The sequence below is a fragment of the Neofelis nebulosa genome, chromosome 1 (genome assembly GCF_028018385.1).
Source record: "Neofelis nebulosa isolate mNeoNeb1 chromosome 1, mNeoNeb1.pri, whole genome shotgun sequence".
NCBI lineage: Eukaryota > Metazoa > Chordata > Mammalia > Carnivora > Felidae > Neofelis > Neofelis nebulosa.
Genome location: NC_080782.1, coordinates 125927060 through 125940260, shown reverse-complemented (window position 1 = coordinate 125940260; position 13201 = coordinate 125927060). Strand labels below are relative to the sequence as shown.

At 36.2% G+C, this 13201-nt stretch overlaps 1 protein-coding gene across 13 annotated transcripts in view; it reads right to left on the bottom strand.

The window, feature by feature from the left end:
- The window catches only part of FAM13B (family with sequence similarity 13 member B), an 89014-nt gene that overhangs the window by 11357 nt on the left and 64456 nt on the right, over positions 1–13201 (bottom strand). For 5 of the 13 annotated variants that reach the window (XM_058735603.1, XM_058735626.1, XM_058735659.1 and 2 more), the window contains 7 exons: positions 11511–11559; positions 10962–11112; positions 8138–8203; positions 6528–6738; positions 5289–5418; positions 4358–4457; positions 2079–2308 (listed from right to left, as the gene is read on the bottom strand). In XM_058735603.1, the coding sequence (XP_058591586.1) occupies positions 2079–2308; positions 4358–4457; positions 5289–5418; positions 6528–6738; positions 8138–8203; positions 10962–11112; positions 11511–11559 (937 nt within the window). The remainder of the gene's footprint in view (positions 1–2078; positions 2309–4357; positions 4458–5288; positions 5419–6527; positions 6739–8137; positions 8204–10961; positions 11113–11510; positions 11560–13201) is intronic. The other 8 variants (XM_058735609.1, XM_058735675.1, XM_058735636.1 and 5 more) reach the window with 6 other exon arrangements.

The window sequence follows — 13201 nt, the reverse complement described above, 5'->3', positions numbered from 1 at the left end:
AGCCCCATGATGGATATAAAGATTACTTAAAAAAAATTTTTTTTTAAAAGAATGCAGCCTTTCCTTACAGATTTGCAAACATTTTTCGAATGTGGTCTTCTAATAAGGAGGTACCAACCCTCTTTGGTGGCTTATTTATATTTTACCTAAATAAATTATGAATACTGGCTTAGTGACCTTGGGTAAGTTAAATTCTTTTTGTCCAATATTCTAATCTATAAAGTAGGGATACTAGACCCTACCTCATAGGGCTTTACTGAGGACTAAATGAGTTAATATGTTACAAAGGCATTTATAATAGTGCCTACCTACCACACAACAGGCACACACAAATGCCTATTGTTTAATTTTGCAGTCTTCTATTAGCATTATAACTATAATTTCATATATACACATAAAACACACACACACAATAGCACAGATCTAATAATCTAGCATTTCTACTAAACTATTAAGAAAATCTGGCAGCAGTATAGATTAATCTTGAAAAAGTGAAACACTGCCAATTTGTGACCTAGACTTCTACTATATAAGCTCAGTTTCCCTTCCTATATAACGTTTTCTTTACATGCAATACTCATCTCCTATCTTTCAGTACTCTAAACTGTAACGAAGGAAAGACATCCCAAATTTATTTGCCCATAGAACCTTCCCACTTTGTTCCACAGGACCACCTTTTAACATCCCAACAAACCGATGTTCCACTGAACAGCCTTTTGAACACCAGACCAAATAGACTCTCTACTTACTCCCAGGGTGAGACAATCTATGTTTCTCACCAGAGTGGAAGAGAGGTAAAATTAAAAAAAAAAAAAAAAAAGTTCACTGGATAATATCTTCCTATAACTACTACATTAGATTATATACATCCAGTAGAGGACAGCTATGGATAGCCTATAAAACACTGTGATTTCAACCTCAAGCCAGCACCTTAAACCTAAGACAATTCAAATTACGATGATCCAATCAAAATCATCTCTAGAGACTCTTAAAAACTGAGAACAAACTGAGGGTTGATGGGGGGTTGGAGGGAGAGGAGGGTAGGTGATGGGTACTGAAGAGGGCATCTTTTGGGATGAGCACTGGGTGTTGTATGGAAACCAATTTGACCATAAATTTCATATATTAAAAAAAAAAAATCATCTCTAGAAAACTGGGTGGAGAGAGGGGACAGGAGGTTGGTTGATCTAACACAAAACTGAAAAATACGAAAAGTGGAGGGAGGGAAGTGATTAAAAATTCTAATCTAGCCCTGTTCAAGGGAGACAAACACTTCCAATATTTCGATTTTGAGAAAGGTGTACTCTGTTGTCAAGCTAGGGATGAGCATCAGGATCAGGGCTCATCACTGCCTACACAAAAGTTCACCTGAGACCAACTCTGTATTCTCTCAGCAAATCTCATCTGATAAATAATTTGGGTTGCCAAATGCTCTGACCAGGACTGTCCTAGGAATGGGCTTTATTGAGTTACAGTTCTTCAAAAAAACTCTTTTATTTAATCCTCACAACCATATTGTGTTAGCACTTTAAAGGACATAATCATATCCATGTGAGTCATAGGACTGTTGAAAGGACACAGGGGCAAAATGGAAATAACACAATGAGTCAGGGCCTGCAAAAGCTAAGAACTCAATACAAGTAACTATTAAGACACAAGGCTAAGACTCAAGCTCAGTTATGTTTACACTCTTTATACACTCATCTTGCCAAGTGTCTCCAATATAAATAAACAGATCAGCATTCTCGTTTCTTTAGTTTTACTTTTTTTTTTTTTTTAAGCTCTTATTCCCGAGTAGTCTTCACCCAATGTAGGGCTCAAACTCACTACCAAGCCCCTGACAGAGTTGCATGCTTTACCAACCAAGCCAGCCAAGTGCCCCTTAGTTTTACTACTGTGACTCAGTCCCAGAATGACTGGACACTTAGGGTGTGGAGATAAAAACATGTTTATCTGCAAACTTGGGGAGCATCCTCAAACCAGTAAGACCACCTACACAATTCTATGCCACTGGGGTAATTATTTTGTTTCAGGGACTCTAAAGGCTAGTCTGGGCAAAAAGCATAGGTCAAGATTACTTTGATATCTTCTGGAAGACACCTCTCAACACGTTTTTCTTTCAGTCTTTTCAGAATAAGTTCAAGTGTTGCTTCCTTAGATGGCTTCTTCTCCTTCTGAATAACCCTGGATTCATCTTCATTCTCTTCATCTTCATGGTCTAGAGAAGAGCCAAAGCTTTTTGGAAGAGTGTTACTACGTGGGCGTGTCTGAGGTACAAATTCTCCATCAGAACTTTTGTGTTTTGCATCTACATTTCAGAACCAAGACCACAGGTTAGTAATATTGACTTTGTTAAAGATGCAAAAGAATAAGCATGATATACAACAGGAGAGTAGACATTAACAGCACACAGGCTCAGATATTTCAAGGTTAAATGAAATATTTAAATTCTACAGATAGCAAGCTATACCATTCATTCTTTCAGCCATTATTCATAGAAAACCTACCATAAAGAAAGATTCTCTAATAAGCACTGGTGATACAGTAATAAACAAAGAGACATGGTCCCTGTTTTCATGGAGCATATATTCAAGGAAGTAAAAACAAAAAACAAGTAATCAGATTCATAAAATAATTTCAAAGAGTGCTAAGTGCTATAAAGAGAACAGGGGACTGCCATTTGCAACTACATGGATGGAACTGAAGGGTATTATGCTAAGTGAAATTAGTCAGAGAAAGACAAATATACGACTTCATTCATGAGGACTTTAAAATACAAAACAGATGAACATAAGGGAAGGGAAGCAAAAATAATACAAAAACAGGGAGGGGGACAAAGCATAAGAGACTCTTAAATATGGAGAACAAACAGAGTGTTACTGGAGGGGTTGTGGGACAGGGGATGGGCTAAATGGGTAAGGGGCATTAAGGAATCTACTCCTGAAATCATTGTTGCACTATATGCTAACTAACTTAGATGTACATTTAAAAAAATAAATTAAAAAAAAAAAAAAAAGAAGAGAACAGGGGATGACATCACAGTGCCAAAAGGAACGTGGTTTGGGGGAAGAGCTACTACATTGAATGGACTGACAAAAAAGGACTTTCTGAGATGGTGACATCCTAAATGAACATGGAAGAAGCAGCAGCTAACCTAGCATAGAAGATTTGGGGGAAGAGCATTCCTCCCCAACTGAGGCAACAGCCAATGCACAGGCCCTGAAGCATGGCATGTTTAAGGAACAGAAAATGAGAGTAGAATATGATAAAATGGCCTAAGGGCACAATAGGCAAGGTCTTGAAAGCCATGGTAAAGGGTTTATTCTAATTGAAGAGGGAAGCCCCACTGAGGCCTCTGAAGATAAGTAACAGTTTTAAAAGATAATTCTGGCTGCTATGCAGAGAATGAACCGTAAGACAACATAAGTTGAAGAAAATTGGAAAATTAGTTAAGAGACTAATGCTGGTCCATTTAATACACTTATCAGTAACACACTCAAGGTAATGATTTTCACTGGTGGTTGGAAACTAGCATTAAACAAGGAAATACTTAATAGAATTGTACGGGAAAATTCTAAAGAGGTAAGAGAACTTATTTTAACCACAGGGATGTAAACTCAATGACCACAGGGACACTGTCTTATCCACTACTATAGGCTCAGATGTCTACAAGATTTGGTACTTAAAGATAATAAAAATTCTGTTGAATAAATTCAAATGAATACACCAAAATGTAATGCTCCAGATTATAAACCCATACTTGGTACAGATAATTTTTTAAGGATTAACAATTACCAAAAAGCATGCTGACTAAGCACCCACAAAGTAAATACAACTTAGCAACTACTGTACTGGGCCAAACCAACCCACGAACAAAGACTTAGTTTTAAATTAAAGACAATTTTTAGTCTCTGTAGTATAAACAGTTCATTATGATAGTCTTTGATTAAATAACCACCAACAATTCTTAATGAAATACCTACCAAATCCAAAACTGCTTAATATTTGAAATGTATTTCAGATAAATTTCATAACATCACCTATGAACATATACTCTACAGCCCCTTTCAAAACACTATTACTAACAGAAACACAAGAAAGACATCTGGAAGAATACAGAACTACAACTTTGACCATAACTAAGAGAAGAACAAAATGAAGCTTTTATTTTTGCCAGTGTCTCAGATTTTAAATTATCAAAAATTATAACCATAATTCTCATAGAATATAACTCTCATTAATTCATGCCATAGAATTATTAGTTCATGTAATTTTCATGTAATGAGAATACTAAAATAGTGAGAATAAAACATACTACTTAAATGCAAATATATTGTAAAAATGATGTGTTTTCTACCTTTAATTTGCTTCCGCAGTTTAGTAAGCTCTGTCATCCATTTTAATACCTTTGGATTGGCCGCAATATCACTGTAGGAGGGCTGAAAAATTAAGGAACACTGACCCCTCTGTGGTAAGCAATAATTGTTCACTTATGCCCAAATAATATTTTACAGTTCCTACAGCAGAGATTTCGCCCAGTCCTTGCTTCATCTTACCTTATTTAATGTAGACAGAATGGGATATCAAGTAAAGCTCTCTCACAGCAGGGTGTAGCAACTGACAAAAGCCACATTTGAAAATGTCTTCTGACTCCAAGTATAGGATTCTTTTCACTTCACACGCTCTAATTAAATATCTCTCCCCTATCCCTCTCACTCCCGAACTTTCCCCCTGCTCCCCTTGCTACTTGTGGGTTTTGAGGAAGCAGAAATAGCATTAATGTGGTTTGTTAATGTAAAGTATTTCCTTTAAAAATTATACAAGCTTGGGGCGCCTAGGTGGCAAAATTGGTTAAGCGTACAACTCTTGATCTCGGCTCAGGTCATGGTCTCACAGTTTGTGAGTTCGAGCCTTGTATCAGCCTCTGCGCGATGGTGCAGAGTCTGCTTGGGATTCTGTCTCTCCTTCTCTCTGCCCCTCCCCAGCTTGTGCTCTCTCTCTCAAAATAAATTTAAAAAACTTAAAAAAAATGTTTTTAATAAAGTAATTTTCCATTAAAAAAATTATACAATCTTTTTCACCAATGGAAATCTAAAAATACAATGGTAAGAATACTGGCCTGGAAATGAGGTGGCTAAGGATCTATATAATCTCAGTTCTACATGATCAGTATTTCTCTGTACATCTCAACTTCACTATCTAAGGAAAGAGATGGACTAATGCTCGCCAAAGAACTTCCTCCCAGTTCCAATAGTTCTACCAAACCCTGAACAATGCTACAAATTTACCTTGTTATTTCTTTCCCTTTCAAACTGTTCCTCAAATTGTCTAATTTTTTTCTGAAGTTTCTTGACCAATTGATATGGTGTTCTATCTTCTCTTTTTTCATCTTTTGAACTGAAGGATGATCTTCGAATCCTGAATTAAAACAAGAGGCAGATACTGTTAGTTCAAGTTATTATAGACGGTAGCTAGGGTTCTCGTGGGGTTCATGTCAATGTACAAAAATATCAAATTACTATGAGATGTACACCTGAAACTAAGAGATTTTTTTTCATTTTATTTTTAAGTAATTTCTATACCCAATGTGGGGCTCAAACCTACAACCCTGAGATCAAGCATGCTCTACTGACTGAGCCAGCTAGGTACCCCTGAAACTAAGAGAATATTAATACTGTATGTCAATTTTATGTCAATAAAAAATAAAGAGGGGAGCCTGGATGGCTCAGTCAGTTAAGCATCTGACTCTTGATTTCGGCTCAGGTCACGATCTCATGGTTCATGAGATCGAGCCACACACTGGGCTCTACACTAACAGGGATTCTCTTTCCTCCTCTCTCTCTCTCTGCCCCTCCCCCGCTCACGCTCACTCACTCTCTGTCAAAATAAATGACTAAATTTAAAAAATAAAAAAAGAATATTAAAACAAAAATAAAGAAGCTACCCAGTTGAAAATTGTTACCAACACTGTATCTCTTACTTTTCTGATATAACATAATGCCATTTCCAAGAAGCAAATCTTTAAAGTAACTTTAAAGAACAGGTAGTAAAAAAAAAAACACCTTTCACAATAGTGTTACAGACCACAACAGCAGGTAATGGAAGCAGTGTTGAAAACAATTTGTAATCACTCAAAAGGCCGAAAAGAAGCAAAGGTGCCTAGCAGCTCAGAGTTATTTTTGTGTTCAAACTGCAAAGGAAAGGTTTTGACATTCAGAATCAATTTAGTTTTGACAATAAAAACATTAGGGACTGATGAGCTCCACTTGCTGCTTCCCTTCCAGAGTTTTTTATTTCAGTCATAAGTGAATAAATGAGTATGTACACTGTGAGGAGATGTCTATTAGAGAGCGAACCCTCAATGAACTCAGAATTTAGGGGAAGGGGCCCTTCCCAAAAATTACAAAAGTGTTTTTCATGATACAGGGGGAAAGGCTGTGAACAGCTAAGTCTAGAGGATCAAATCTCTCAAAGGACCTGGTGACATAAAAGGAATGACCTCTCTTAAGTACATAAAAATAATGCACCTAGTAAAAGAAAGTGCCTTAGATGAGGAATCCAGTGTTTCTGGGTCATGAAGGAAACGCTGGCTTTGCCCAAAATCTAAACTACGGTGCGATAATATTGGGGGACAGTCCTCTTCCAGGGGGTGATGATTCATTCTTCCAGCTTGTGGAGAGAGCTGAGCTTCTCCAGAGTCAGAGTCTTCCTGCCAAGACTTAAAAGCAGGAAATGGCTCTGTAAAACAAACACAAAGAATAGTACCATGGGTCTCTTGGCTCCACATGGAAAAAAGTCACACAATTATCAACTATGTTGTCTTTAAATCATATTATGCAGTGGTTCGTATAATATTTATTGTATACTTTTTTTAAAAAACAAGGGATACAGGATCTTCATAAAGCCTCTTATAGTGTATAATTTTCTAAGCTTCATTTTTCTTGTTTAGCTCAAGAGTTCTATTTTCATAGAAGGAATTACACCTTAAATTTCTGAACCCAGTCACAAAGCAAGAAAAAACACTGTCAAGCTCTTTAAAGTTATATTAGTTATTATTTTTCAAGTGCTGTTTTACAAACAGTAAACACTCAATAGCCCTCAATAATAGCTGCCAGGTGAATAAACTATGCCTCACTGTCAAGTGGCTATGTTAAAAGTAGAAGCCATTCCCCATACTATTTACAACACTCATCAAACGGAGCTCTCTGACCCCAAAAGAATTCTTAACATTTCCAAATGAGGAGCTAACTAACCTGACAGCACCTGGCCACTGGCATTAAATTGTGGTTATTTTCTATTACAGGATTCCTATGTTTAATATGTATCCTAATAATTAAAACCCAACAGTATTACTGACAAAATTTATCAGCATTAATCCTTAAGCACATTTATCTTAGTGGAGTTATCCCGTCTGTCATCAAATGAAACCACATTGATATATTTGATGTCTGTGCACACATAAGGTTTGATTACATACAGAACACGTACAGATAAACATACAATCCACAAATATACTCCAAATACAAAAATATAAGTGTCACTGAAGTCCAGAAGGGAGAAAAACTTTTCCATCTACACATTAATTTTATTTAGAACTACAATTTAAAATCCTGATGTATAGCCATTAACAATAGCAAAAATGAGTTTTTAAGTATTTTTGGATGCAAAGATGGCTTGACAGTGTCAAAAATCAATGCTGTTCTTTTCTTTTTCTTCACACAAGTGAATAAAATTACTTTAGTAATTTAATTTAACTTTATATGTTAGCAATTTAAAGCATTACATTTTTTTCCAGGGTAATAAGAACATAATATAGTTTGTTTTTAAAGCCCAGATCAATCTGATAACTAAAAATTGGGTACAAAGCGTGCAATCCCACAACAAACCCAGCAATAAAGTGATTTTCAAAGCAACCCTTGTACCTGCTCCCCAGCAAGTAACTGGTAATAAACATTTTATGAGAAATCTCCTGTTTTAAGAAAAGAGAGAAATAATAAAAACAAATTTTTCTGGGTATCATTTTTAACCCAGAACACTTTTCCTAATATATGGGGACAGCAGGAGAAGGGCTCATAAAAAGGCAAACAAAGTGAACCATAAAAAGGCAAAAAACTAAACTATGGTGAACCATACTTACCCTCCCCATCTCTCTGCAGATGCATTGTTTTGAAATCAATGAGGGGAAAAGTGATAGGGCATGACGCTAATAAAATGGAAAAAATGGCAAAAAATACTAAAGTGAACACACAGCACAGTCAGAACAAACCATACACATAACTAACACAAAGCCAAAGATACCAAAAACATTTCCCTAAAACCAGTTAGGCATTCTGCTCAAAAACTTTATTCAAAGAAATTACTACTAACCAAACTTTAAAAACAAACACAAACATACATTTCCATTTCAGCAAGCAAGGCAAAAAAATCAAAGTAGTGCTGTTTTATTAAAACTCAAACATAAAACTGAAGAAATGGAAACTCTTAACCAAGTACTGTTTGAAGCTTTTCAGTATAATTGATTTGACAGAAAAATACCTCCCTTAGTTTGCTCTTTAAAAAGATCTTATTTGTCTTTCATTCAAGAGTTAGCAGGAGAGAATCTGAAGGAAAGATATTGTCCACTTTCATTGAAAGCCAAAAACTTCTAAACGGCTGCTACAAATTCATACTGGCAGTAGACATGTGCTACCTGCTTGCCAACTGCATTCTGTTGACAATCCTTCAAACAATACAAAAAACAAAACCCACACACTAAGGAAGAGTGAGGTGGGCTTCTATTTGGAGTGACCCCAATTCTCTATGAAGAGTCGTATCAAACAAGGTAGGTCTCTGATTCTAAGGTATCTAGAGTCTAAAGTAATTTGGTCTCTTAAGGAAGTCTTTCCTTAGAATACCCTAATTCCTAGATATACAAAATTAATCTTTGTATTGGTGGCAAAGTTGGAAGCAAAAACAAGGTCTGCTAACAGCCACTTTTTCAAGCACATGCAGGGTTCATGGCTGGGTTCACTCAAAGGGCTACTACCACTGGCTCTCTGAAAGTCACCCTATTACTATGAAAGCCAGCAGGAGGCCTATGTGGATTTTTAACAGTGGTTGAGCCAGGTTTATAACAGGGCAGCTGAGGCACTGAAAATTAGAGGTCTATAGTTACTTTCTTTCCCTACCACAAGTTGTAAGGAGTAGATTCTGACAGGGAAACTACGAGCCCAGCATTAAGTTGTCTTTAGGTAAGCCTCCAGAAAGCTGACGCTGAACACAGAAAATTCTGTCTCCTCACACACTGGAAAACAACTGCTCTTCTATGCTTATAAAACAAGATCAGGACCCCCAGGCCAAAGATTATAAAGAGCTATTTATCTGCATTCTCCAAAAGGGAGAAGCATCAGGCCTCTGTCAGAATCCCAGCCTCATCTTTCAGGGACTCCTTTCCTATTATGGCTCCAGGGATCCTCTGTTAACACCACTTCTTTTCAGTGACTATGCCAGGATATATAAATGAAAAGGGACGTGTAATCTTTACTGCCTTTAGATGTTAACATATTCCAGAATTCTGGGGAGCATCTTCATAAATTCCAAACATCCTAATAACCCGGAACAAAGCAAATGAAAGACAACTTCCTGATTTAGTCTAAGTTAAGACACATAATATGCCACTGGGCATGCCAAACATCTAGAACAAAAAAATAAATAAATAAAACAAAAAAAAACAAAAAAAAAAAGGAGGGGGGTGGAGAGACAGCAGTAAAGATTGGCACAGACAATGACTTGGCTGGGGCTTTTAAAAAAAATAGCTATACCTTAAAAATAAACTCCAATTGTGATCAAATGAACAGACTTGAGGTGACAAAAGGAACCTGTGGTATCAGCACTGCAATTCTTGTTATTGCCACTGTATGTCATCAGCTAACTTGCCGAAGGTGAGATAACCAAGGGATCTTCATCCAAGCAAACAAATAAGTAACTTGAAGATTCCTCAGTTGTCTCAATGTCTCTTTTACTTAGAAAGTTATATGATCCCATACCCCTAGATCCAAATTTGTTGCTGGCTTCCATTCCCCCACCCTCAACATTTTATTTGAAAGTTTATAAACAGACAGCAAAGTTGAAAAAATTTTACAGTGAACATCCATACACCAATCACCTAGATTCTACCATTAACATTTTACTATATTTGCTTTATAAACATTTATCCATCCCATTAACTATCTTATTTTTTTCATGAATTTCAAAGTAAACTGCAGGGAATGATATACTTCCCCATAAACACTTTAGCATGCAAATCATTCACTGGAGTTCAATATTTATTTAGGTTTTGCATCTTTTGATTAAAAAAAAAAAACATATCCAGTGAAATCCACGTCTTAAGTGTACATTTGCTGAGTTCTAACAAATAAATATACACATGTGGCTTGCTTTTTAAATTTAAACTTTCCTCCTCTGTAAAAACTGATAGGACTCTGTTCTCATACTTTCATAACCTAATATACAGACGCAGGGTTATGGGACAATATTTGCTTAGGAACGCCTTTGAAGATCATTTTGCAAAAAAGTATTCCTGATGATCATAGAGAAAAGGTAGCTACCTATAAGGCTTCTGTTTACAAAATGGTGAGATCCCCAAGCCCTAACATACAAGATTTCCAAAGACCGGGAGGCAGAACCTGGTTTAACAGTTAACGAAAGCCTATACTGGGGGATTTTACTTTTTTAATCAGTTCTAACTTCCTCTTCAAAGCTCATGGATCAGATAAGAATTTCTAGTTCCTATGAGATAGTCACCCTACAATCTCATTAGTGCAGTCAAGTAACAACACTCACTCGCTCCTCTTACATGAAAGAGAAAACAGAAAGTCGAAATGAATCAGGTTGTCCAAAAAAGAACAGTAATCTCATTATTGCTTTAAATAATTTCAGTTACAAACAAAAATATCAGGAAAATAATGTGTGGCTAAAATTACCTTCCCATTTATCACCATCAGAAACATTCTTCAGATCTAAATGTGGAATTTGGGTTCCACATGCTGCTTCCCCTTGAACACCAACACTTTGACCTCCTGGCACTTCTGATTCAGTGTTGGCATTCAAATCACATATCTTGCTACTAGAATCCTGTATTTTAAAATAAAAAATACATTTCACAACCACAAAGCTTTTCTCACTCAGCTTAAAAACAAGCAGCATACATCCTTGGATGGTCTCCTTCAGTCTACTGTGCCCATATACTCAGCTGTCCCACTTCCACCCTCCGAACTATTTGCAAATACACACCTGCAGTTTGATAATATGTACTGGTGGAAGACAAAGTCTGAATCCCAAATTTAGGAAGTGTTTTCATAAACAAGTTTCTTACGACTAAAAGTCGCTACTTAACTGTAAAATATATGGTAAAGAGAATCTAGATTTAAGTCTCTTATAAACCTTTCAATCTAAGAATTAAAGGCCAGATATAATAATTGGTAGATTAAACTTAGTCAAATTTTTAAGAACCATAAGAAAAAATAACTTACCAGAATCAGGTGTGACAATGTATCACTGTCAAATGACACATATTCTTTCCTAAAAATACAAGTACAGTTATTAGTCTTTTAAGAATAAATAGATTACTACCATTGCATTTTTTTTTTATCTAGATTCCTCTCTTCCCCATATACTTAGCATTTACAATGTGAGAGAAAGTGACAACTGGACATATGCCCATTCTTTGGAGCCCTATATCTGAAAATCACACACTACTGAAAAGATCCACAGAATTACTTCAGGTTTAGAAAAATTAACATCTGCCATCCTCCCACACAACCACCCCTCAAAAGAAAAACATCTAAAAAGGAAATTTAAATCCACAATAAATAGAAAACAAAAGGGTTGAATGTCAAATGGAAAAGATTTTGTAAAGTAAATATTAGTTTTAATTGAATAGCTTTATTATCCCCAACTCTGAGACTTTTTGTTTTTCCTTTTGAAGATTTTTTTAAAGGTATAGTTATAGTCCTATTTTTTTTTTTATGGTCCTGTATTTTAAATCTGATTGTGTTCTATCACAATCAAAACAAGACAACTACTTCTAGACCTCTCCTTCCTCAAAACATAATGGTAACATGTAAAAAGGAAATTTAAAATTTCAACTCACCTCTTATTCCCCCATAAAAATGAACCCCTATTTAGAACAAGTATTAGAGCAAGCTGTCACGAATGATCTCTAACTATCTGACCAGTCAACAGAGCATCTAATCTCATAACGGGTTAAAAGTTTTCCCCAAAGATATGGTTATAATTTACAATGATACACACAGAAGCTGCTTCTATCCTGCCACAACAGTGTGTACCTAGAAGACAGGTCTTGATCTAGCTATTCCAAGTCATCTCCTCATATATGTAATTACCTTATTCTTCCTGAGCATGAGAAATGACCTAAATTCCCTGGCAAGCTCAGAGGCAAGCTTCCTTTGATTAGAGTGGGAGCAAATGGCGGAACTCAAGTCTTCTACCTTGAGACTACAAAAGACCCAATCACCTTAATTTGAGAAACATGAGTGTTAAACATGCAAAATGTAATCCATCTAACCAAGGAATTCTTTGGATCTAAAAACAAGTTTGCTAACCTATACACAAGTTGAAGAGGAAAGATCTTTTCCAAAAAGATTGAGTCCTCACTAAATGGATCCTTATTGTTCTACCAAATCCAGATGTCATCATTCTGGGGATGCCTGTTAATGCTGTTAATCTTATATCTTCAGCCCATAGCTCCAATACTCCCTGGGCTGGAAGAGGATCATTCCTGCCTCCTGAAAGGAAGCACAAGGAACTGCTGTAAGCAGGAAATCTGTGGACCTTCAGAGTATGGAGACACTCCAGAGACATGGCTCCAAAGAATTTACTTACCCTCAGAGTACAGGTTTCCTATTCGCAATTAAGAAAGACAATGGCATTAACACAAGGTTACCCTTACCAACACGCTATCACCAAATCAGTAATGTTGTTTCAGAATCCTCAGTATTTACAATCTAGTCTGTGTTCATTACTGATGTGTTTTCTAAATACCAAATCATCTTTCCTAAGAAAGTTATAATACATTTCTTGGCAATGTCTCAGGGAATCAGAAAAAGGGTAACAAGACCAAAACCTACTCAGTGACTTAAAATATTCTAGAAAGCTTCTGCTCAAAAGGACTCTATCAAGTAACTATGGAGACCACATATGG